This window comes from Protopterus annectens, chromosome 2.part0 (assembly GCF_019279795.1).
Source record: "Protopterus annectens isolate FY-2018-M chromosome 2.part0, PAN1.0, whole genome shotgun sequence".
Taxonomy (NCBI): domain Eukaryota; kingdom Metazoa; phylum Chordata; order Ceratodontiformes; family Protopteridae; genus Protopterus; species Protopterus annectens.
In genome coordinates, this window is record NC_056728.1 from 278,288,374 (window position 1) to 278,311,899 (window position 23,526).

Consider the following 23,526-nt stretch of genomic DNA (forward strand, 5'->3'; position numbering starts at 1 on the left):
TATCTATAATACCAGAGTGGGGAATGGTGTCGAAAGCCTTTGTGAAGTCGAGGTAGGCTGTGTGGACCTCCTTTCCCTTGTCTAAAGCCTTGGTAACTGTCTCAAAGAAGTCCACCAGGTTTAGGAGGCATGATCCGCCCTTAAAGCCAAACTGGGTAGGATCCAATGTTTGGAGGTTCCCAATGTCTCATTAATGAGTTCCATGATGATGCGCTCCATAGTCTTGCAGACCAAGCTAGTCAGGCTTATAAGGTGATAGTTCCTGGGGTCTGTTGTGGCCCCACCTTTGTGGAGCGGGATAACTGTTGCTGTGCGCCACTCTATGGGTACGTAGCCTGTAGAGAGGCAGAGTTTGAACAGTGTGTTTAGGTGAGGGGTTAGTTCATTTTGGAGTTCGTGTAAGACACAGCCTGGGGTCCGTTGTGGCTCCACCTTTGTGGAGCGGGGTAACTGTTGCTGTGCGCCACTCTATGGGTACGTAGCCTGTAGAGAGGCAGAGTTTGAACAGTGTGTTTAGGTGAGGGGTTAGTTCATTTTGGAGTTCGTGTAAGACACAGCCTGGAACACCATCTGGTCCCATTGAAGTTGTGTTTTTGGCTTTGGACAGGGCTGTTTTAACCTGTGTGTCAGTGATTGCCGGGGGCTCTACATTCTTCTGGTATGGTTATGGGCCCTTTGGGGGGTGAGGGGGGTGAAGTTTGCACTAAACCTGTCTCCCAGAATGTTGGCAATATCAGTCGGTTCAGTGTATTTTGTGCCATTCTGCAGTAACTCAGAGCAGATCGGAGGTTCTTGACATAGCTAAAGAAAGCTTTGTGGTTATCTTTGGAGTCCTTGACAATTTTTCTTTCAAAGCTAGCCTTGGATGATTTTATGAGTGATCGTAGTTTCTTGCTGAGACTGATCAGGAATGTCTTTCCTTGTTGGGATTTTACGCTTTTCTGTACTAGTTTCCTCCTACTATTGTATAGTTTGTTTATGGCAGGGGTCCACCAGACTGGTTTCCTTTTCTTGGAGGAGCGAGTCCTGGTTTTGCTTGGGATAGCACGATCCATGCATTCTTGCAGATACTCACAGAGTGCCTTTGTAAGGGATTCAGCAGCTTGGACAATGTTGTCCTTTAGCATGGGGGATGTGAACCTTTCCACCTCGCTCTTACGTAACGTGAAGTTTGCTTTTGAAAAGTTTTTCATGGTGGTTTCCTTGACTGGGGTTGGGGGCGGAATGTGGATATCCAGAGTGATTAGTCTATGGTCTGATCTAACCAGCGAGGGGTTGACCTCCAGTGTAGAACACCGGTCGCCCATGTTGGTGATGACCAGGTCCAACATGTTGTTACCTCTGGTGGGGGTGATGACCAGTTGATCCAGGGTGTTCGAGTTTATAAATTCTAGGAAGCGTTGGGCAAGGGAGTTAGTACTTGAGTAGTTCTCCCAGTTAATGTTTGGGTAACTGAAATCACCCAATATTAGGGCATTTGGTAGGACCTTCATATTTTCCAGTGTCTCCAGAAATATGGAATGGGGGTCCTGGGTCATGGTGGGTGATGTGTAGCAGGCTACAATTTGAATTGCAGTTTTGAACATTGTTAGTTGTACATGGATGATCTCTGAGGCATTGTGCTGCGCCACTAACCTGGAGGTGTGGGTATCCTTGATGTATATGGATACACCCCTGCCTTGTGTTTTGGTCCGGTTTCTGTGGCCGAAAAGTATGGTATGAGTTATAGCCTGGTAGTACTGGGGTGCTCTCTGGAGCCTTAAACCAGGTTTCTGTTACTGCACAGGTATCAATGTTGGGAGTGCCTCGAGTGCATGCATTTTGAGGTTTAGACTTCTGACGTTGCGTAGCATTACTCTTAGTTTTTGGTTACTTGTGCTATTTACAGTGGTGGGTTTGTCTTTTGAGCCTTGCCTGAAAAAGACACTATGGGGGCGGCAAAAGCCTTGGCCAGTATTCAAAAGCCTAAGGGTGATAGGTGCAAGCCATCTCTTGCGAAGCAACGCGGCCTGTCGAGCATGTCATTCCAGGTGGACAAGTACTGGATCCCCTTTGAATGACACCGGAAACTTAGCCAATTGTTGAAATTGATCATTTTTTTTCTTTATACTGTGGGATCATTCTTGGTGAGGGCAGGATGCAACTCAGGGTCATACCAGCCTGGGCTATGTGATCACAGAACTCTTCCATGTCTTTTTTCATGTAGTCCAGGGAGGTACGTCACAGGTCATTCACGCCAACATGGACAATGACAGTCGTATTTGTACTTGTTCTGGAGCGACCGGAGTGCTTGTGTTATGTGGCGGATCCTGGCGCCTGATAGGCAACTAACTGTGCAACCTTCTCCTTGTCCAGCCTAGTTAGTGGGACATCAGTGTGCCTGACTATATAGTCTTCTATTACTAGTGTGTTGGGTATGTTATTTTGCCTTAAGGGCTGTGATTGCGTGGCACATTGATTATGTGAAGTATGTGTTTCATGATTTCTGATGGGGTGTGGAGGTTGCTTGGGTGTCTGCTTTGGAGGTCTCTGTTGCTTTTATTTAGAGCCTCCGAGTATGTTTTCGTGTACTTGTGTGTGTTATTTGCCAGTGTTGGTTTAGTAGGTCTATGTGAGACTGGCGGTGTGTTGCAAGTATTTTCCCTCTCCTCTTGAATGTCAGTTCCAGTCTTGGGTTGAGAGAGCTTTGCCTCCAGTTTGGCTGTATAATTGCATCTCTCGCATATATTAGTGTTTGGTGGTAGGAGGAGAGAGTTGTCCGTGTACATGAGGCAGTTGTAACATTGCCTCAAAATGCCCAGATTCACCAGTTGGACTGCAGAGTACACCTGAAACTGCCCTTTGGACATGCCTAAATAGGTAAAGTAAGCTGTTTTACTGATTGGCTGGTAGGAACGAATAGACAGCCTTGTCCTTCTGGACAGTATAGGGGGGGGGGGTCTAGTGCTAGGGTTAATAAGTGCTTGCTATGAGTTTTGAGCAAGTGCTGGGCTGTGAAATGAATGGTTTGAGTGCTTAAGTTGAAAGTTTGTCAAGTTCCAAGGGAAAAATTGAAACCTAGCTAACTGGCGCTGCCCACAGTTTGTGTGACTCAGACTTGCAGAATCCCTTCTCAGTGCCAGACTACATATTTCATTTCTTTTCCTCTTTTCGTGCTTTCCAACTCTGTAAGCATATCTTGTCATACCCAGTCTGCTACCATTTCCTTTCATCCCCTAGCATTAACTCTTACCGCCTCCACTCTTCCCACTACCTCACAGCTTCCACAGCTTCCACCATTCATGCCTGCCTAAACCTATACACTCCTATATCTAAAGCAGTTCCCATGGCCATCCAAGACAATCACCACCTACACCATCTAGGACTTCCAATTACCCATTGCCTACACCTTCCAAATCCACCATTCCCATCTACCCCCTCTTCACCATTTCCCTCTTATACCATCATCATCCCGGTCTCCTGAACACCCCATTAAAGGATACATGCACACTCTGCCTCATTCCTCCCTCAGCTACACTAACATGTACTCAATTTTACCCTTCCTGGGGTTTCCATCCCCTCCAGGTCTTATGTGTATCCCCTTCCTCCTCCTGAAATCACAGATCCAAATCATACCATTAGGCTCCTATGTCCTTAGCTAAACATTTACAGACCCTCTCGTTTTCAAATTTACAGCAATTCAAGATCAACTACACTTCTGAAAAGCGTTACTATACGTCTCCGATACATTTTATTTAGTCTCTAAATTCAAAATGGATTTTTATCAGTATTCATGTGTTTTCCATACCTTCTGCACAGTATTACAATAAAAAAGTTATCACTAGTTTTACAATTTTTCCTGTACATACTTAACTCCCTGCAGTACCTGTGAGATATCAATAAAAGGATTGGAGTAAATATCTCCTGCTTTTTGATTGGACTATCCTAATATAGTTTATACAAGAACACAACAATTCAATAAAGTAAGGCAGCAGGTAGTTTTGAACAATTATGAAAATTACTGAACATACATACCAAACTTATAAATGTTTCATGTGAATACAAATAGTGAAAAAGTTGTGAGAAAAAAAAATCTAACTAAACTGATTTAAATAATGTTAAACATAAAAAGGTGTACCAATAAAAGAAACTTCACGCACATCCAGTGAAGCTCAGGAGCATCCTCTCCTGCTAAACTAAGTTTTGAAGAAATCTGACAAATATATGACATAAATTAAATCCCCCTTTCAAAGTGCTGCCTACCAGAAAAAGAACCTCATTGCACAATTACAAAAGCCAAACACAATGAAAAACACATATGTACTTGTGCACATTAAGTAAGGGTCACAGCTGTTTAAGCTTCTTCTACTCCCAGCTGAAAAATGCATAACATGAAACGTATTAATGTATTATTAAAACAAACTTCTACTGTTACTACTATAAAGTTATAAAGCATGCATTTATGAATCCTTCTAGTGGGAATTAGGTAAGGACCTGCAATTATCATGTACAACCTGAACAGAAAATAAGTACAAGGAATTAAACTCCAAAAGTAATGAAATAATTCAAACAATGAACAAAATCATCCTGAAACACAAAAGCAATTATGGATGTTTAAAAAGAGTTCATAGTAAGAAATGCTTAAGCAAGTCGATAAAAACTACATCCAAAGGTACTTGAAGTACATTATTTGCACATGTACATCTAGGAGTATTATGCGATACATAACTACAACCATTTCACTGGGTGTTAAAATGCTAGTATCTTTCGTAAGTGGTACAGCTGGTCCCATTACGTAATGGTCAAAGTTTAATAGATTAACTATTATACAATTCCAGGGCTTTTCCCCTTTCTTTGAATTTGTGCAACCCTGGAGTTAGTATATTTAAATTTCCAGGTGTGGGGTAGAGCCCCCCGCCCGCCTTCTAAAAGTTTTGTTTTTCTTTTGGCAATTGCAAATGTAACCTACTCATTTACATTTGTGAATACCGTTTTATTTTTTTTTATGAGATTAATGGTCATCGCCAATGGGTTGGCTTGATGTTTTGTGTTTCGATAAAACTCAGTGATTAATTATAAACTCGTGTCTAGCACTAGTAAACAGTGTAAATTAGTGTTATCCAAGTTGCAGGATAACAAGTGTGGCAGTTCTAAAAGTTACTTGCTTCTAGGATTGTAACCTAAAGAACACTATTTGCATTGTCAAAATATCAGTTGCACTTACTGCTCATTCCAATCTACTGACGGACATAAATTAAGTCACTGAGGCTAGTAAAGCAATCATAAAATACAAAGCAACTACAGTCACCAGGTATAAAGAGGGAAAAGAGTCTCAAAATGTTTTTTTTAGAATTCCATTCACATTGTTTTACAATCTCCATACATTTTCTCATAAACAATAAAATACAATGACAAGGATAATAATCAGAGTTGGAAAACAAAGCAACAGAAACATAAAAAAGATGCATCATAATGTAACAAATATTTAAAGAAACACAATTGAAAATGTGTAAATCCCTCTTCTGTCCATACTACACCCAGGTATTAACATCTTATTTTTTTAAATTTAAGTGGGTCTAACTATTGGCAAAGTACTCATAATTACAGCAAAAAAAATCATTTTAATATTGTTGACATTAACTCTAGTTACACGATGCAAAGCCAACAATATGACAAAGACAGTGCATGCCTCATAATACAAGCATTGTTACTGTGGTATGGGTAAACCCCATAACGATTATTAAAAGAACAAAAGCGGAATGTTATCAAAAGAAATGCAGGTCTTCTTACGCTCAGATTTAGGTCACTCTTTCAATGTTATTTCAGTTGGTCTTACTACTCTAACAAACTTACAACAGTAGCAGAGCATACAGATATAGAAATAGTAATGCAACATCAAAACATCTTGCTTACTATGAATGTCATTTTATAACACTGAGTAGTCACATAAAAGTAGTAGTTAACCCAATATGCACCTTTAATGGAAAAAATGAACAAAATAAATCTGAACTTGTTTAGAAACATCAGCTAGGGCAAATGCAAAAGTTAAGTGAGAGAATACAATTATAAAAATATGCTTTTTCCAAGCACTTCTTTATTAGCAGGATAAGTTGGCCATCTTGCATTCATGGACTACTCAAAATACCATCACTCATCATAGTTCAGGTTTACTTTGTCCTCATATTACTGAAAAGATGGCTGATGCTTCCTTAAGGAAAATAAAATATAACAGCCCTAGTGGGACAAATAACATGTCTGGTATATTAGTTAAGCATCTAGGCTCCCATATAGTTGGCCCGCTAGCTACAATTTGTTTAACACTCTCTTGCAAAAATGTATTCTTCCACCTTCCTACAGGAATGCTATCATCAAATGCATATACATAAGAGTTAATTGTGGATAATTACTGTCCAATCAGTCTAACTCTCTTGTTCTACAAATATTTCAAAAGATGCCTTTTCAACTTAATTGAAGGCAATCCCAAGCATGGTGCTGTGCTAGACATCTATCAACACGGCTTGATGAAAACTCATTCTACTTCCACCTGTCTGATCAGTTGTTATAATCATGTTAGTATTGCTGCAGATAATGGCCTGGGTGCTATTCTGGTGTATTTAGATGTCTTCAAAGCATTTGGCAGTGTGGCACATTCAATTATTGTATAATGCGTAACAAAATTTAGTATAAAAACCTTTATATTAATCTGGATTATGTCATGGCTTTCTAAAAGGCAATTTAATGAAAGTCAGGAGCCATGATTCACATTAGGCTGACACTCACTCGGGGGTCCACAGCACTTTTCAACATGGCATTTTCCATTCTCCCAATACTTAAAAGTATATGAATAGCCAAATATGCAGAAGATATCAATTCAGATCCGTTAATGAACATATCAGTGCCAATAGAAATGCCTTTCTAGTGCATTTGTTGTTGTTTGTCTTTCGGCTTTTCCCGGTAAGGGGTCGCCACAGCGGAACTCCGGTCCGCTAATGTTTGGCACCTTTCTAGTGCAGTAAAATGTCTAAATAGGGATAGAGTTTAACATCAATTTTAGTAAATCCAGTTTCATAACTTTTGGGGCCCTGAAAATCAGACAGTCAATCATGACATCACATTGGGGAAAACTTTCTTATTTGAAAGATCTTGGTGTCCAAGTCGACTCCAATGCTTCAGTTGTCAAATCTAAAAGCCCTAAAAGTATGCAACCAAATTTCCAGAAGTTTTCAATCTAGATATTTTGCTTTACTTACAAAATGTGTTTATGCCTTATGTTAAGTCAACTGTCAGGTAAAATTTTAAGTTTTTCATCTATTTTAATGGTGATTTAATTCTTCTCAAGGGAGACATTTAACATTTACTAGATGCATATTGACATTCAAGATCTTAGCTATTCTGACAGACTTCAGCACATGGGCTTATTTTCATTGAATACTGCTTTAAATGAGGCAGACTATGTTTAGAGTTCAAAGTTTTACACAATGAGGAGTTAAGAATCTTGCTAGCTACGGAGTTAAGTCACTCCAATAAATCATACAAGTTAGTAAACTATGTTACCATCTTGGTTCTTGTAGAATTCTAAGAGGTTTAAACTTCTAAAATGATTGCTCATCTATGTAATAAGCTCAAAATTTATGTGCAACTCCAACTCTATGAATATGTGAAAAAAGTAACTAGATTCTTGGGTTGGCTATTAGGTATACTCGCCAAAGGTGGAGTCTGTGTTCCAACATGGCTGCTGGCTTGAACACAGATATATATCCATGAACTATCAAAAGTCAGCCAAAAAGAACGGATGCACTACAGACATCATAATTTATATTTTTATTAACCAAAATTAGGAGAACCTATCCCTATTGTGAAAAATCAGACATCTGGTCTACCAAGGTGTAAATCTTCACCGTAATGTAACATATGGAAATGTTTGTACCGTAGGTAACACCCTACTTCACTATTCTCAACATAATACAACACAGACTCATTACACAAAAAGACAACCCAAAATTAATAACAATTAATAAAGCCATAGGCAAGGTGCACCTCCAAGTAAACCACAATATGCTTTTAAACATTTTGTTTGCCTCTTCATTGAACAATCATAATTTTTTTCCTCCTGAGGATAAACTTAACAGATGTCTAATGTACTAACCCCAATGTTAAAGCTAAAATAATAAACACATTCAATGAAAGAAAACATACAATGGTTAAACTAGCAGTAAAGCAATGGTCAAGTACCTCTGAACCACTACTTATTTTTGGCTAAATAAGATGAAATGTTTGTAAAAAACAAATGACTGACTAAATAAATAAATGTCTCGGACAAATAGTTATATTCATTAGTTAGACAAAAATGACTAGGATTCTTCAGTTTATAACCACATCCCACATATTTAGGGAATTCCCTTAAATCAGCTAATTATGTTCAACTCCAAAACCTAATTTGATTCAAACCATCATAAATTATGGTTTTCTTCAATTTTGGCTACTCCTCACCATTAGCTAGCTTGCCAGCCTATGGACTTTATACTACTCAGCTTCTGTTAGAGCTCACTGTCTACGTACAAGTTAGGGATGGTGCATGAATTTTTTTTTAACCAAAACAATACTTGTTTTAGTTTGTACACCCTGTAGAAGAGACTCCACTGACACGTAAAGTACACAAGTCAGCTAAGATCCCCCAACAGGTTGTCGGCCAGTACCACTCAGTGAAATTAAGTTATAAGTTGCTAACTTCACGTATTCCCACATTTAAGACCATAACTTTCCTTCTGCATGCTCTATGAATCTTAAAATCAGTGGACCAAGTGTCCCCTGAAAGAGAGAATACTTATGCTTATAGGCAGAAAAGATAATTTGGCAAATCAATGACGCTGAGAACGTGTATGCCCTGTCACATCTAAGCATGGCAAACACAGAATTAATACTGCCCATAGCACTCAACTTACAAATGACCCTATCTTCAGCTCAAAATTTTGCCCTATTCCCCCCCTAAAACTAAACAAAAACTGTGTCAGTAAATTGTGATAAGCATTAAAAATTAACACTTTTTACTTAGAAAATAGACGTCAGTTCACATCCTCTTGTTTTTCCTATCAAGAAAATTAACAGTGTCAGTATTTTAAACGTTGCACGTAATTTGAGACATCTCCACAAGCTATTTTTGTTATTCCTAACTCTCTCAATCTCTTACCCCCAAAATCAAGAAAAATACAGAAAGTCAATGACATTACACTATTAATTTAAAAAGCTGGCAAAATAACACAAGGTAAAATCGTACATTCATCTAAATATTGTCATTAAGTGTAATCTCTCCAAATCAACAATTTAAAATGGATTAGAAAAGAAAGAAAATTCTGAGCAAAAATCAGGGACAGCTGAGAGGTATAGCGTCATCCATAATTCTGGACATGAAAGACTGACAGCTATGCTCTTCTCCAGTTCCAAATAATAATAATAATAATAAAAACGTATGTAGAAGTTCAGCATTAGACAACACAAAGTGATTCACAATATGTACTGAACAGCAGGGTTAACACATCATTTATCTATATACTGACTTTACATAAGCAAACAGTACTCTCGGAGGTATAAACAACATCTGTCCTAAACAACTATTGATAAAACAGACAACCTGGGCTGTTAATTTCCAGGCATATATTACCTTCAAGGATAGAAACCACAATCAACAGCTGCTCAGATTTAGTGCCCATTTTATGCAATGCTGATCAGTCCTGCAAATGCCGTGTTATTGGTATAGTCAGGAATTATGCAGGGAATTACATGCACAGTTAACTGCATAATACAAACTGCTTACTACCCGCCGGTCCATAATGCTTTACCGCCTCCCCTTCAAACTAAAACATAAGCTTCCGCTTAGTTACCGAGTCGGAAACTCGAAGCAGAGGGGCGGGTACAAGAGTCGAATGAAAGGGAAGTACACCTACTGGAAGTGTGGCTAGTTTTCAACAGAGGATAAAAAATACAACGTAAAACTCTTCCTCACAGCGCCATCTGCTGCTGACTGCTGCAACTAACTCCAGTAAGCAGCGACAAGAATTTAGAAACGCAAAATCTTACCTAGCGTTTGCTTATGTTGAAATGTACTTACTAGAGTTAGCACCTGTACCACTTTGCGAGGGACAGTCCTTCTTTGGGCAGTTGTGTCCTGCAGAGAAATAAAAAAAAAAGGCAAATGTCCTGAGATTTTAGGACAAAGTTATTTCCTATATTTTATGTAATAGTTGCATAAAACAGTTATTCTGTATCTGAAACACCTACATGTTATAAGAAACAGAATACGCAACTAAAATGCTACAAGAATAAGCTTTTATTTAGGCAAAAAAGTGAAGTTCTGTCCTTTGTACTGTCCATAGGTATGTTTTGCCCTGCAAACTCTAACGTTTATAGTAAAAAATGTCCCACTTTCGTCATTTGAAAAGGTGGCAACCCTAGTTTACTTATTTAAACTGCTTCTGGAGTTAATACAGTATGACAGACGTTATTATTATTACTTCTCAACTCCTATGTTTTGCCCTAGCACTGTGATTTTTTGCACTCAGATTTAGCGGCGATTGTTTACCTTGATGCAAACCATCGGACATCGCGAAGGTGTGAGCGGTGCCAACTTCATTGACTGACAGGGTCTGTCAGTAAGTATTAAACTACTAGGGTTGCCACCTTTTCAAATGGCCAAAGTGGGACATTTTCGGGACATACATCAGATTTTACAGGCCGACACATACCCACGGTCAGTACAAAGGATAGAACTTAACTTTTTTGCTTAAATAAAAGTTTATTCTTGTAGCAGTTTAGTTGCTTATTGTTTCTTGTAACATTTAGGTATTTTAGATACAGAAATAACTATTTTATGCAACTATTACATAAAATATGGGACATAATTATGTCCTACAATCTTAGGACATTTGCCATTTTTAATATTTTCTTGTCAGGACACAACTGCTCAAAGAGGGACTGTTCCTCGTAAAGTGGGACAGGTGGTAACCCTACTGCCGATTTAACAATGCTTCTCAAAGATTTACTTGTTTTAATCTTACAGTTAATACGTGCTTAAGGGTACATACTTTATTCATTCGCGGCATTGACCCCTTACTGAAAGTGTCAACACTAAAACCCTCTGTTCTGAAAAATAAAGGAATTATCCTCTTTCAGCCACTGTTGTGATTTTTTTAAGGACGGTGGTACTTATAATTTAAGGCAATCATTTTGGACATTTTTTTCTAATGCTCGAATATATTGCTTTCTGTTAATGTTTCTAAAACTCTTCTATACTGTTTTCTGTCAATTTATTAGGGTTGCCACCTTTTCAAATGCCCAAAGTGGAACATGTTTTGTAGACACTTCAGTTTTTGCAGGACAAAATATACTGATAGCCAGTGGAAAGAAAAGAGCTTCACTTTTTTGACAAAATAAAAGTTAATTTTTGTAGCATCTGAGTTGATTATGCTATTTTGTATAACATTTAGGAGTTTTGGATACAAATAACTGCTTTATGCAACCATTAAAAAAAAAAACTTGTGAAATATTTTTTGTCCTAAAATCTCAGGGCGTTTGCCATTTTTGCAGGACACAACTGCCCAAAGAGGAACTGTCCTTCAGGATAGCAACCCTTGTAGTGAAACTATATTTGAATGTATTAAAAAGTAGTAGAACACCTCTGCCCACAATATCGCTGAACTCCTAGCTCTCACTCAACAAATCTTCACCTCTGTCAAAACCTGGCTCTATAACCAATTAATACTATAGCCAAACAAAAAAAAAACTTATCTCCTTCTCTTCTTCCCTAAAACACTTGCCCTCCATCATCAAACCTGAACACCATAGCAAACTACTTGGAGTAATTATTGATGATGAACTAAAATTCGATACTATCCAACAATGTATAAAAAAGACCCACCAGAAATTCGGACTTCTCTGTTGCAGCCAGAAATTTCTGTCATCTTCTTCCAAACCTTCCTTCACTCAGTCCCTTCTTTTACTATGCCTTCTCTATGCTGCCCCTGTCCTTACTAATTTTCAAATTTCACTTATCACTAAACTAGAGCAAACTTATCTCCCCTATAAATCCCACCACTGTCTCGCTCTTAAATCACTCAAATGGCCAGAATTCTATAAAAAACTACTTCTACCCCAACGTCACATTACACACTTTATCCTGAATGACCCCTCTTCCTGCCCTTCCATCTCCAAACTAGTTTCCTACTACAACCCCCATCGTCACCTCTGTACTTCCAGCAAACACCTCCTTGACATATATAAACCCAATAAAAATATAGGAAAGTCCCTCTACAAATACTCTGCTGCACATGCTTGGAACTCACTCCCTCAAAACATAAGAAGCATTCATCAAAAAAAAAAGAACTTGTTAGAGTGTGCTCAACAATATACTAAGGTTGAAAGTAACTTTGCTACAAATATGCAACATAAATAAGGTATAAGATAAAGCTTGCTTAACTGTAGAAATAGAGTTTAGCAATATGTGATTAGCATCCAAACTAAATGACTGTGACTTGGAAAATAAGGAATCTGCTGAATGGACATCTTTCCTTACACACTTAAAAACAGGATGTATGCATTTCATTGTCAGTTTTAAAGAATGGACAACAGGACATGTTTCTATCATATGACACTGTTACAATGTGTTTCCTTAAAAAACATGCTTTTCTGCACTTATCAGCATTTGCACAAGAACAGATGTTCTTATACAAAGATCCAAATAGAATACTAAAGACAAAAATAGGATGTTCACACTGTCAGAAAAGCTGGCCTCTTATAAATTCAGCAAAAATGTGACAGGACATTGTTAAACAAGGAAGCTTAAAAATAATATCATTAAGTCAGCATTTGCATCAGCATCTGCAACAATCAGTATTGTTTCTACAGGATGAGCAATTCTCCAAAATAGAATACCAAGAGGAAATGTATATGTGTGTGCGTGACTAAATTGTATATAAAGATCTGTATTAATCCAGTTATGTTAGAGATATCCGTGTAGGGACACATTTGTTCCAAGGTAAATGTTATATCTCTTACATCATCTGTACTATATGAGAAGTAAAGTAGAACAGTACCTGAAGCTGCAACGTTAGTCCGTGTGGTTTGCTATATAAAGTTATTTGTTACTGCTCTGAGTTTGGTGCTGCAAAGTATATTCTCTCATCAGTGTATATTCTGCAAGTTTCTATATACAACAGACTGTGAATGCAACTATAACCAGACTTTGATTTCAGCAGAATCCAGCCAGCAAGACTGAGCGTCTTAAGAAGACTTCAAATCCATCACAGTAAGCAGCACCATAGTAACTACAATAACTAAAATTAATTTTTCAGAACTTAATTGTTTTCTTCAGAGTACATGGTCCTGCCCTTGTCTAACCCTCACTTGATCTAGCCTCTTCTCTTCTCAACTTTAACTCATTTTCCTTATTCTACTCTTTACTTCCTTGCACTTGCCTCATATCTCTTTATACCTCCCTCTCCCCTCACTTCCATAGCATATATATTCATATATATCTTTATTTAAAAAAAAATTGATTGAATGGTTTATCTATTTGTATGTATTTCATGTGTGATATTCTCTAGACCTGTCAATTGTTATTTAACCTACTCTATGTACAGATATTTTCTAACTGTTAATTTTCTTATTATGTTTCATGGTGGTTTTAATTTTTGACTCTTATTTTTATTTTTATTTTGATTTGATTTTTTATTGTAAAAATATGTAATACTTCTGAAGCTCTTCTCCTTGGGTCTCCACTGAAAATGGGCCCCTGGCTCAGTTGGACTAACCTAGTTAACAAATGTCAATAAATAAAATTAAAATAAGTAAATAAAGACGATTTTTATTAATTTAACACGTAATCCAAAAACTCCAAGGAAAGGGTGCAACAGAACCAAGAACCAATAAAACCACAACAGGCACCCAAAGAGGCGGAATACAAAATACTGTCCATGAAGACCACCCCTCCACCTTTGTTGGGTTGCACCCCCCTCAGGTATCTATTTTCTTGAATGGATTTGAGAAGTACCTTTTCTTCTCTAGTCATGTTAAATTTACCATGCCATCCACCCCTGTAAACATTCCTGATTTCTTCTTCGACCTCCCTTTCAAAATTTTTTAGCTGGGGGTGTATAGGGGGATTATAGGTACTAGGTCTTCTAATACCACTATTAGTACCACCATCCTGTTGCCCCTGAAACATAATATCTAAATTCTTTTTCCGTAGAAAAATCCTCAAGTCTATTAAGCTGTCCACTAAATTACCCCATGTAGAGGGGATGAATTTAAAACCTTTTGAAAATACAAGAAAATGTTTCCTGTCAATCTCCTCACTGCTGTAATTGTAAATTTTGAAGTCATGTAGGGTGTGACATGGTCCATCCACAGTAATATTCCCTGTACTCCATTGGCCCAACATGTTGGCTAGTCCCCCTTCCTGGCTACCACTCTTATTTATCTCGTGCCGTTTGGGGGACCCCTGTAAAAATTTGAATCAAGTTTATTTATCTGTCCAACACATTGTGATGGTTTTAGTATTTATATATTTATTTTTAAGTTTTTTTAAAAAATGTGCATGTTTTTATTTACTTTCGTCTGTATTTGTGGCAAGTTGGTAGGTTGTCACGAATATTTTAGTTACAGGATTTAATTGGTGTCAATTAAACAATTGTTTTAATTATTAATTAAATTGGGAGGGGTATATAAGCAGGCACAGCCTTCATTCATTCATTTTACATCTGAAGAAGTCTGGTGGACGAAAATACTTTGTATTGTGTGGCATTTATGTGATTAAACCTGCTGCTGCTTACACCTACAGGCTCGTGTTTTATTATTACCCTCTGCCTCTTTGGGTGCCTGTTGTGGTTTTATTAATTTAACATATTTACAATATATACAAAGAAAGCAAGAAATTCAACTTCACAGCACACTTCAAGGTTATCCAACCACTAAAAGTCTTAGAATGATTTATAAATCTTATTCTGATCAATTTGTTTTCAGTTTCACATAATATTGTTGTGAAATTTAAAAATTCTTTGAACACGGGAACTGAGTTTGATTTCGAGTTTTTTGTAATAACTTTACTAGTGACTGCCAAGAGAGCCCAAAACATTTTTGCTGTTTGGCTTTTACAGGTACACAAAGTGAAAAATCCATTAGTATTACTAATCTAGTTAAAGAACAATTATCAGACTATAACCCCTTAAAAATCTACTTAGCTTTTTCCAATAAATGTATATCCAATCAGCTTTTACATCTTTATTGCATCTTCAACAAACTGAAGAAGTCATTTTACTAAACTTAAGAGATTTTATAGGTAGTAAAAACATTCAATGTATATATTTCCACATAAAAACTTTCCAGTGTAAACTTGAAGAAATTTGACTAATTTAAGTATAGTAGAAAGTCAATTATCAGAACATCGATTATCCAAAACATCAATTATCCAAACACAGCCTTACAAAGTTTTCGGGTAGAAAAAAATCATAAAGTCTGAATTTGTAAATGTTGTACATATTCACTTGTGCGTGTTTTTTGAGCTTGTGGCCCGCTCATGTGTGGAAAATATTCTTTATTGTTCACTGGAATCACTGAATGGTTGAAAAGTGTATTCCCTGCGTACAGAAAAAACAAGATTTTAGAAGTTTTTTTAATCCGGCTCAATTATCCAAACTACCATAGTTCAGATAATCGACTCTCCATTGTAACAAAGTTTTATTCTTACTGTCTGTTGAGTCAATCAATCCACTACTATCTACAAGTTCGAGAATTTTACATCACAATTATTATTATTTATAATTAACTTATATAGATTGGACAAGCTTCCTTTGTATGTCAATCTTCCTTCATTAACAGCATTCATATATTCATATAATGGGGGAATAATGTTCCATTCCTCTACACTCATATTATCCACAAATTTATTTAATTTCTTACTGATGGATAATATTAACTGGTAAGCAGATTCGTCCAACTTATATTCTTTCATTAAATATTCTTGGGGCTTAGATTTTTCTTTTTCAAAGCAATCAGACCATAATACTATTCCATTCCTTTTTAGTAAATTCATTTTAAAATTGTTCTGAGTTTCCTTAAATATTGGCAAAGGCTCTTGCTACCCCCATAGTGCCTTTTTTAGGCAAGGCTCAAAAGACAAACCCACCTCCATAGGTATCACAAGGGATAAGAAACTAAGAGTAATGCTACTCAACGCCAGAAGTCTAAACCTCAAGATGCACGCACTCGAAACTCTCCTTAGCATGGAGAACATCGATATCTGTGCAGTAACAGAAACCTGGTTCAAGGCTCCTGAGAGCACCCCAGCACTACCAGGTTATACCTCATACCATGCTTTTCGCCCCAAAACTTGGACCGAACCACAAAAGGAGGGGGAGTATCAATATTCGTCAAAGATACCCACACCTCCAGGTTGGTGGCACAGCACGAAGCATCAGAGACTATCCATGTGCAACTAACTGTGGGTAAAACTGCCTTCCAGTTTATAGCCTGCTACAGACCACCCTCCCAAACACAGGAACCCCACTTGGCCTTCCTGAGAATACTGGAAAATATGAAGGTCTCTCCAAATACCATTATATTGGGCGACTTCAACTACCCAAACATAGACTGGGAGCATTACTCTAGCTCCAACACCCTACCCAAAGGTTCCTAGAATTTATAAACTCAAATGCTATGGAACAACTTGTTACCACTCCCACAAGAGGGGAAAACATACTGGACCTGATCATCACCAACATGGGGACACTATGCTCCAGACCAGAAGTGTATCCCTCACTGGTAAGATCAGACCATAAACTAATCTCACTGGATATTCACATCCCAACCCCACCCCCTGCCCAGAAAACCACAGTGAAAAACTTCTCTAAAGCAAATTTCACACGCCTCAAAACCGAGGCAAAATCCTTCAAAGCCCCGGGCCTGTGGAAAATACGGCCCAGACCGCAGAATCCTTTATAAACGCATTCTATGAACACCTTCAGGAATGCATGGATCATGCAACCCCAAATAAAACCAAGACCCAATCCTCCAAAGGCAGACGTCCTGTCTGGTGGACCCCAGCCATAAACAAACTATACAATAGAAGGAGGAAGCTACTACATGATAGAGCAAAATCCCAAAAAGGGAAGGCATCTCTGATCAGTATTAGCAAAAAACTACGGGCACTCATAAAATCGTCTAAGGCCAGCTTCGAGAGAAAAATTGCACAGGACACTAAGGATAATCACAAGGCTTTCTTTAGTTATGTTAGGAACCTGGGTGGGAATTCTTAGATATGCTCAGAATTAGTCCAAAATGACAAAAAATACACCGAGCCCACAGACAGTGCCAACATCCTAGCTGACAGGTTCAGTGCAAACTTCTCCCCCCTCTCCCCACCAAAAGGGCAAACATCTATCCCAACAGAGTGCTGCCCCCCTGACATCTCAGATGCTCAGGTAAGAGCCGCCCTCTCCAAAGCAAAAAACACAGCATCAATGGGACCAGATGGTGTCCCGGGCTGCGTCCTACATGAACTCCAAGAAGAGCTAAACCCAAACATAAAACTACTGTTCAATCTTAGCCTTACTACAGGATATGTACCCAAAGAGTGGCGTACAGCAACAGTGGTCCCTCTCCACAAAGGTGGTGCCTCAATGGATCCTGGAAACTATCGCCCCATAAGCCTGACTAGCTTGGTCTGCAAAGCTATGGAAAGGATCATCATGGACCTCATAAATAAAGATATTGGGGACCTACAGACACTGGATCCTACCCAGTTTGGCTTTGTTAAGGGCAGATCCTGCCTCTTAAACCTGGTTGATTTCTTTGAAACAGTCACCAAGGCCATTGACGAGGGAAGGTGGTCCACACAGCCTACCTGGACCTCGCAAAAGCCTTCGATACAATACCCCACTGGCATTATAGATAAGCTCACCAGCTTAAATATAAACCCCTATGTCACTAGATGGGTTGCAAACTGGCTCAAGGACAGAACCCACATGGTTAGAATTGCTGGAGCCATGTCAGACTCCAAACCAGTTACAAGTGGCATCCCACAAGGCTCAGTCCTGGGACCTCTCTTGTTCGGTATATATTTCTCGGGTACAGGCCAACACGGAAGGACTGTGGCTGACCAAGTTCGCAGATGACTGCAAACTGGGCACCATAATCAACTCTCCAGCCGACACAAGCATCCTCCAAAAGGGCCTCATAGAAACAGACAACTGGTGCCAGAGCCATGGCCTCAAGCTAAACGCCAAAAGTGTATAGTCATCCCTTTGGCAAAACAAAGTCCCGACAAATTACCACATAGGTGGTAATCCATTAAGTACAGAAGAAGTCATTAGCGACCTGGGGACCCAAGTTGATAGCAATCTCTCATTTGACAACCACGTGGCCAAAGTGGTTAGAAAAACATTTTATATAGCCCACCTAATCATGAAGGGATTCACATCTAGATCAGGGAGGTCATCGTGCCTCTTTACTCATCCCTCATCAGGCCCATAATTGAGTACAATGCCCCTTTTGGGATGTACCTTACCAGACACCTGCAGCAACTGGAAAGACCCCAAAAGTACCTCACCAAGAGGATCAAAGGGCTCAAACAGATGCCATATGCTGCTCGGTTAAAGAAACTCCAGCTCTACTCAGTGGCATACCGCCTACTCAGAGGCAATCTGTGCCTGACGTATAAAGCCATGTCCAACCCGGAATTAATGGACATGCTGCACCTCAGAAAATCCAAATCCCATTGAGCTACGTGCTCGAGAGACTTGAACCTCAGCACTGAAATAAATAGGACATGCTGGAGGGACAGATTCATAACCCAGAGGCTCCCTTCACTCTGGAATAAAATCCCAGTCCAGGTTAGACAGAGTCCCACATTGACTCTCTTCAAGAGGAATCTCGATGAGTGGATGGGAGATCATAGGTTTACCCCGGCCATCACTTCTGTGTCACTGTTAGATAGAGGCACAGTATACTAACCTCAAAAAAAGGCATAGCAAAATTAATTTAAAATGGGTGGTAAAAGCCAAACACACTCTGGCTAGGCTTATAAATGCCCTAGGGCAGATAGCCTAGTATGAACCTATGAACCTATGAACCTATGAACCTAAATCTAGAAGTATGTGCAATGGGAAAGCACAAAAATTTCCAATTTGATATTAACAGAGTTTTAAAAACATATTTCTTAACTGTTTTAAAAAAATATTTCATATATGCAGAGTCTAAAGACTGAACTGAGTTTCCTTCAAAGTTAAATTTTGTTAACCAGACAAAAGGATTATTACATATTTCTGATTTATGATCTTTAATAAACTTATAAAAATTTACTATATTCTGCTCCTGGATGGTTTCCATTGGCTAGTGTAAGTTGACTCTATCCAGAGTATAACAGAGTTAAAATTTGCAGCAATAAAATAAGAGTGTACATCTGGAAAGCTAATACCAGCATACTTCCATAATCTTATATTATTTCTATAAACAATTCTCATTTTTTATGATACCATAAGAATAAAGTTAATGTTTTTTTTTCCATTTTCTTTAAAAATTTTTTTGTCAGGTATTAAAGCTATTAAATGCAATACATACATAATCTTGGATAATTTAATTATTTTAATAAGTACTAACCTATCCTAAAAAGTAAAAAAATAATTCCATTTTTTAATAAGAAGCAATACTTTGATTACTTTTTCAAAATTATTAATAATCTTACTCACATCTTGATAGATTTTTATTCCTAAATACTTTAGTTATTTTCCTTCACAATTATATTATAGTTATCTTTAAACTTACTATCTAGTAATTGATTTAACACTAAAGTTTCAGTTTTATTATTATTAAATTTTAAAAGCAATACTTCTTGAAACTTTTCAAATTCCTCATCTATTTCTTTGATCAAATAACTTAAATCAACTATAGTTAGTAAAATAACATCTGCGATATCTGCAAAAAGCAGTATTTTAGATTGACAATCTCTGTTAGTTGAGAATCCGACAATTTTTTCATTGCTTCTTATACTGTTAGCTAAGGGTTTGATAACTAATGAAATAGTAAAGGGGACAAGGGACACCCTTGGTTTGTGCCTTTGTTTAATATGAATCCTTGAGAAATGTAAAATCCAACTGTAACATATGCTTTGGAGTCTTTATACAGTTTTTTTTTATTTCCAATAAACTGTTCTGGAAATGCAAATGCTTCTAAAGTTTTAAACAAGTAGCTCCAATCTACAGAATGAAAAGCTCTCTTGATATCTGAGCTAATTACAGCTAGTTTCTTGTGCATTCCTTTTGCTAAATCTAAGATAGTTACTACCCTTTTCATAGTGTCATAAGTTAATGTATTGAGTATAAATCATGTTTGATCTTTATTACTTACTTCATCTACTATATCTATGAATTGTGTGGCAAAAATGGAAGTACATATTTAATAATCTGCATTTAATGAAATAGGTCTGTATGAGGAGACTAACCTATTATCCTTTCCTTGTTTAAGTACAGGTGAGATTACAGAAAATTTCCATGAGGGAGGAATTATTTTGTCACTCTGAATTATCCTGGAAACATCATTCATTAATTCTAAAATATTTAATGGAAACACACTATATAATTACATATTTAAACCATCTTACTCTGAAGCTTTACCATTTTTACCTTTTTTAAAATTTCTTTAACCTATACTAGGACAATAGGCTTATTCAACAGAGATATTTGTTAGTCATTACATTTATTAGCAATAGTTTTATTTAAATAATTGTCAATTTTGTAATCGTCAGTATTATTATTATTATCTTTATTAAGATCCTCATGGAATTTAAAAAAAAATAAACATTTCCTCTATATTTGAAGCAAACCTATTAATGTCAGGATTTCGGATATTATTGATTTGTACCTTTTTGCTTAACATTTTATTTCTATTAACTAATCTATATAGATGTTTTGAAGTTATTACACAACTATGCAATTTTATTTTTAGTAAAGCTATCTCCACTTTATACATTAAAACCATTTCATATTTTCTCATTAATTTTTGAATGACTTCAGTATTATCTAATTTCTTTGTTTGTTGTTCAGACCTCACTTTATATATTTTATCTTTTATTTCTAACAACTCTTTATCCCACTTTTTCTTTTTATTACTAGTCCATCTTCCCATTCTATCTTTAATAAGCATTTTTAAGGAGTCCCATAGTATGACTTTACTAACCTGACAGTTATCATTCAAAGATAAAGAATTCTTGATTTGTTCCTTAAGGTAACTCTTAAACCCTTTTAATTTCATAGTATATACTATGATACTGGGATTCTATAAATAATCTGAAATGTCCTTATTTCCAGTACTATATAAATACTTTGTGCATTATGATCTGATAAAGGACAAGGAATAGTTTTAAAATAGTTCACTTTGTTACGTAAATCTATAGAGGCATAAATCCTATCAATACTAGTCTGTGTCCCATGCACATAAGAATAATGAGTGAAGAACAATGACTTATCTTCTGTTTTTACTAGTATACCAACTACATTATTGTTACTAATTCATATATCTAGTGCTTTAGCTGGAATGAAAAAGGGTTTTTACCTGAAAGCTCTGATAGTTTATGAAGTAAAGTGAATTACAGTTTGTATTTTGCATTATTGTTGGAAGCGTCAGTCTTTTCTTGTATCATCTATACTAGATATGCAGTTAAAATCCTCTGCTAAAATTAAACTACCCTTCCAATGACTTTGTAGTACATTTAAGTGATCCTTTGCCACTCTTGCACCTATTCCAGTGATCCAGTAAAATTAGCTAGTGTATAGAGTTTACCATTGTATTTAAGTATTACAAATACATATACATTCCTTTGGGATCATTAATGGATTCTATGACCTTAGGCGTTGCAGTGGATTTTCTCCAAAGTATAGCAGTTCTTCTCCTCTTTATCTTGAAGCAATGGTAACATTTCATAACCTAAGTTATTTAAATATTGTATAACTTTATCTAGCAAGTGAGTCTCTTACAAGAATATAATGCCTCCTGTATTTAATTTTAGATATCTCAATGATTTCCTTGTGTTGCCATTATTTAATCAATTTACATTAATAGATAATATATGAAAACTATCCATACTGCATATCGAAAAAGATTGTTTAAAAGATAATATGACACATTTATCCACCATATTAATTTAATTATATATAAGACTCTAATGCAGTCCTCTGACACTATCTTAACATTCCAGATTTTTTAATTCTTTTTTCTACAGACTAAACTACTAAATCTCAAAAATAACAAAAACAATGACAAGTCTACAAGTATAACCATATATATTGCTAATAAAACACAACCTACCATGGATACCAACATTCCTAGTTTTCCTATTGAATATTCAAGCTACTATACTGTCTTTCTACCTACAACACTTAAATATTCATCAAAAACTAGCCAAAAGCTACCATGACTTACAAATAAATAATATAATTTATATATAGGTCAAAATAATAAGAGACTATTAATTTAGTTATATATTTTCTATTTAAAACTATTCCCCCATTACTACATAAAACTTTAATAATCCTCATCTACTAATCACAAACATTAAATAATTATATACCTATTTATGTAATAATACTATACATTACCCATTAAATATTCCTAAATTATTTCCTCAATCAACATTATTATAACTAAATCTCTAAATAAAGTAAAACAGAGTGGGACCTGAAGAGATAAAGACATCTGTAAACTTACAGGTGACAGGTATTCTTATCATACTAAACTATAATACAGAAGAGAAATCAATGTACATATGCATCTATCATGTCAAAAGACACACACATATTTTATAGCACTAACAAAAAGCTCTGAATTCATTTTTAAAGTATGTGTCTATATCTCAAATTTCTGTAACACTCAACATATCAGATATCAAAATATTTAAAAATCCTTTAGCGTATTAAACTACTTCATAAAAATATGTATGTACATCACTGAGGTCAAAGACAATGTCTTGCTATTTTTATGGAGTCAAAAAATTGCAGTCTGTATTGTATTTAAAAGTGACAAAGTGTTCACTTCAAATCCCATTCTACCTTCCCAAATTCAAACATATTGAGAAATCTACTTTACTTTCCCTCAAAATGGATGTACTGATTCAGCAATAAAACACTCAAGTTTCAGCTTTGACTTATGAAATGAGTTATTTCAGGTAGTTTTCATGAATCTAATAACTTGCAACATGTAAAAGCTTCAAAGTTCACATGACCAAGCTTCAAATTTCAGCTTTCAAATTATTTTCTATGTAAATTATGAGATCTTCTACATTCACATTTATGTGATATGTAGGTAATTGTAATAGACATCTTTCTTAAAAGCATTTTGTTATTTAAATATAATTTTCTGTCTTATTTTCCCACTAGTATTCTACCTTATTGTCTACATCCTGTATTTCTAAAAATGTCCCATCAAAGAAGTATTTAATCATCAGCTCTCTTTTAAAGATTATAGTATGTGTGCATATTTATTAATTTACTGATACTGCTCTTTTATTAA

General features: G+C 36.5%; 1 protein-coding gene across 1 annotated transcript in view; it reads right to left on the minus strand.

Moving 5' to 3' along the window:
• The window catches only part of CEP120 (centrosomal protein 120), a 1,674,147-nt gene extending 1,664,284 nt beyond the window's left edge, over positions 1-9,863 (minus strand). Inside the window, exon 1 of the mRNA XM_044060765.1 lies at positions 9,638-9,863. Coding sequence (XP_043916700.1) covers positions 9,638-9,686 — 49 coding nt within the window. The 5' untranslated portion in view covers positions 9,687-9,863. The remainder of the gene's footprint in view (positions 1-9,637) is intronic.
• Positions 9,864-23,526: the final 13,663 nt, after the last annotated feature.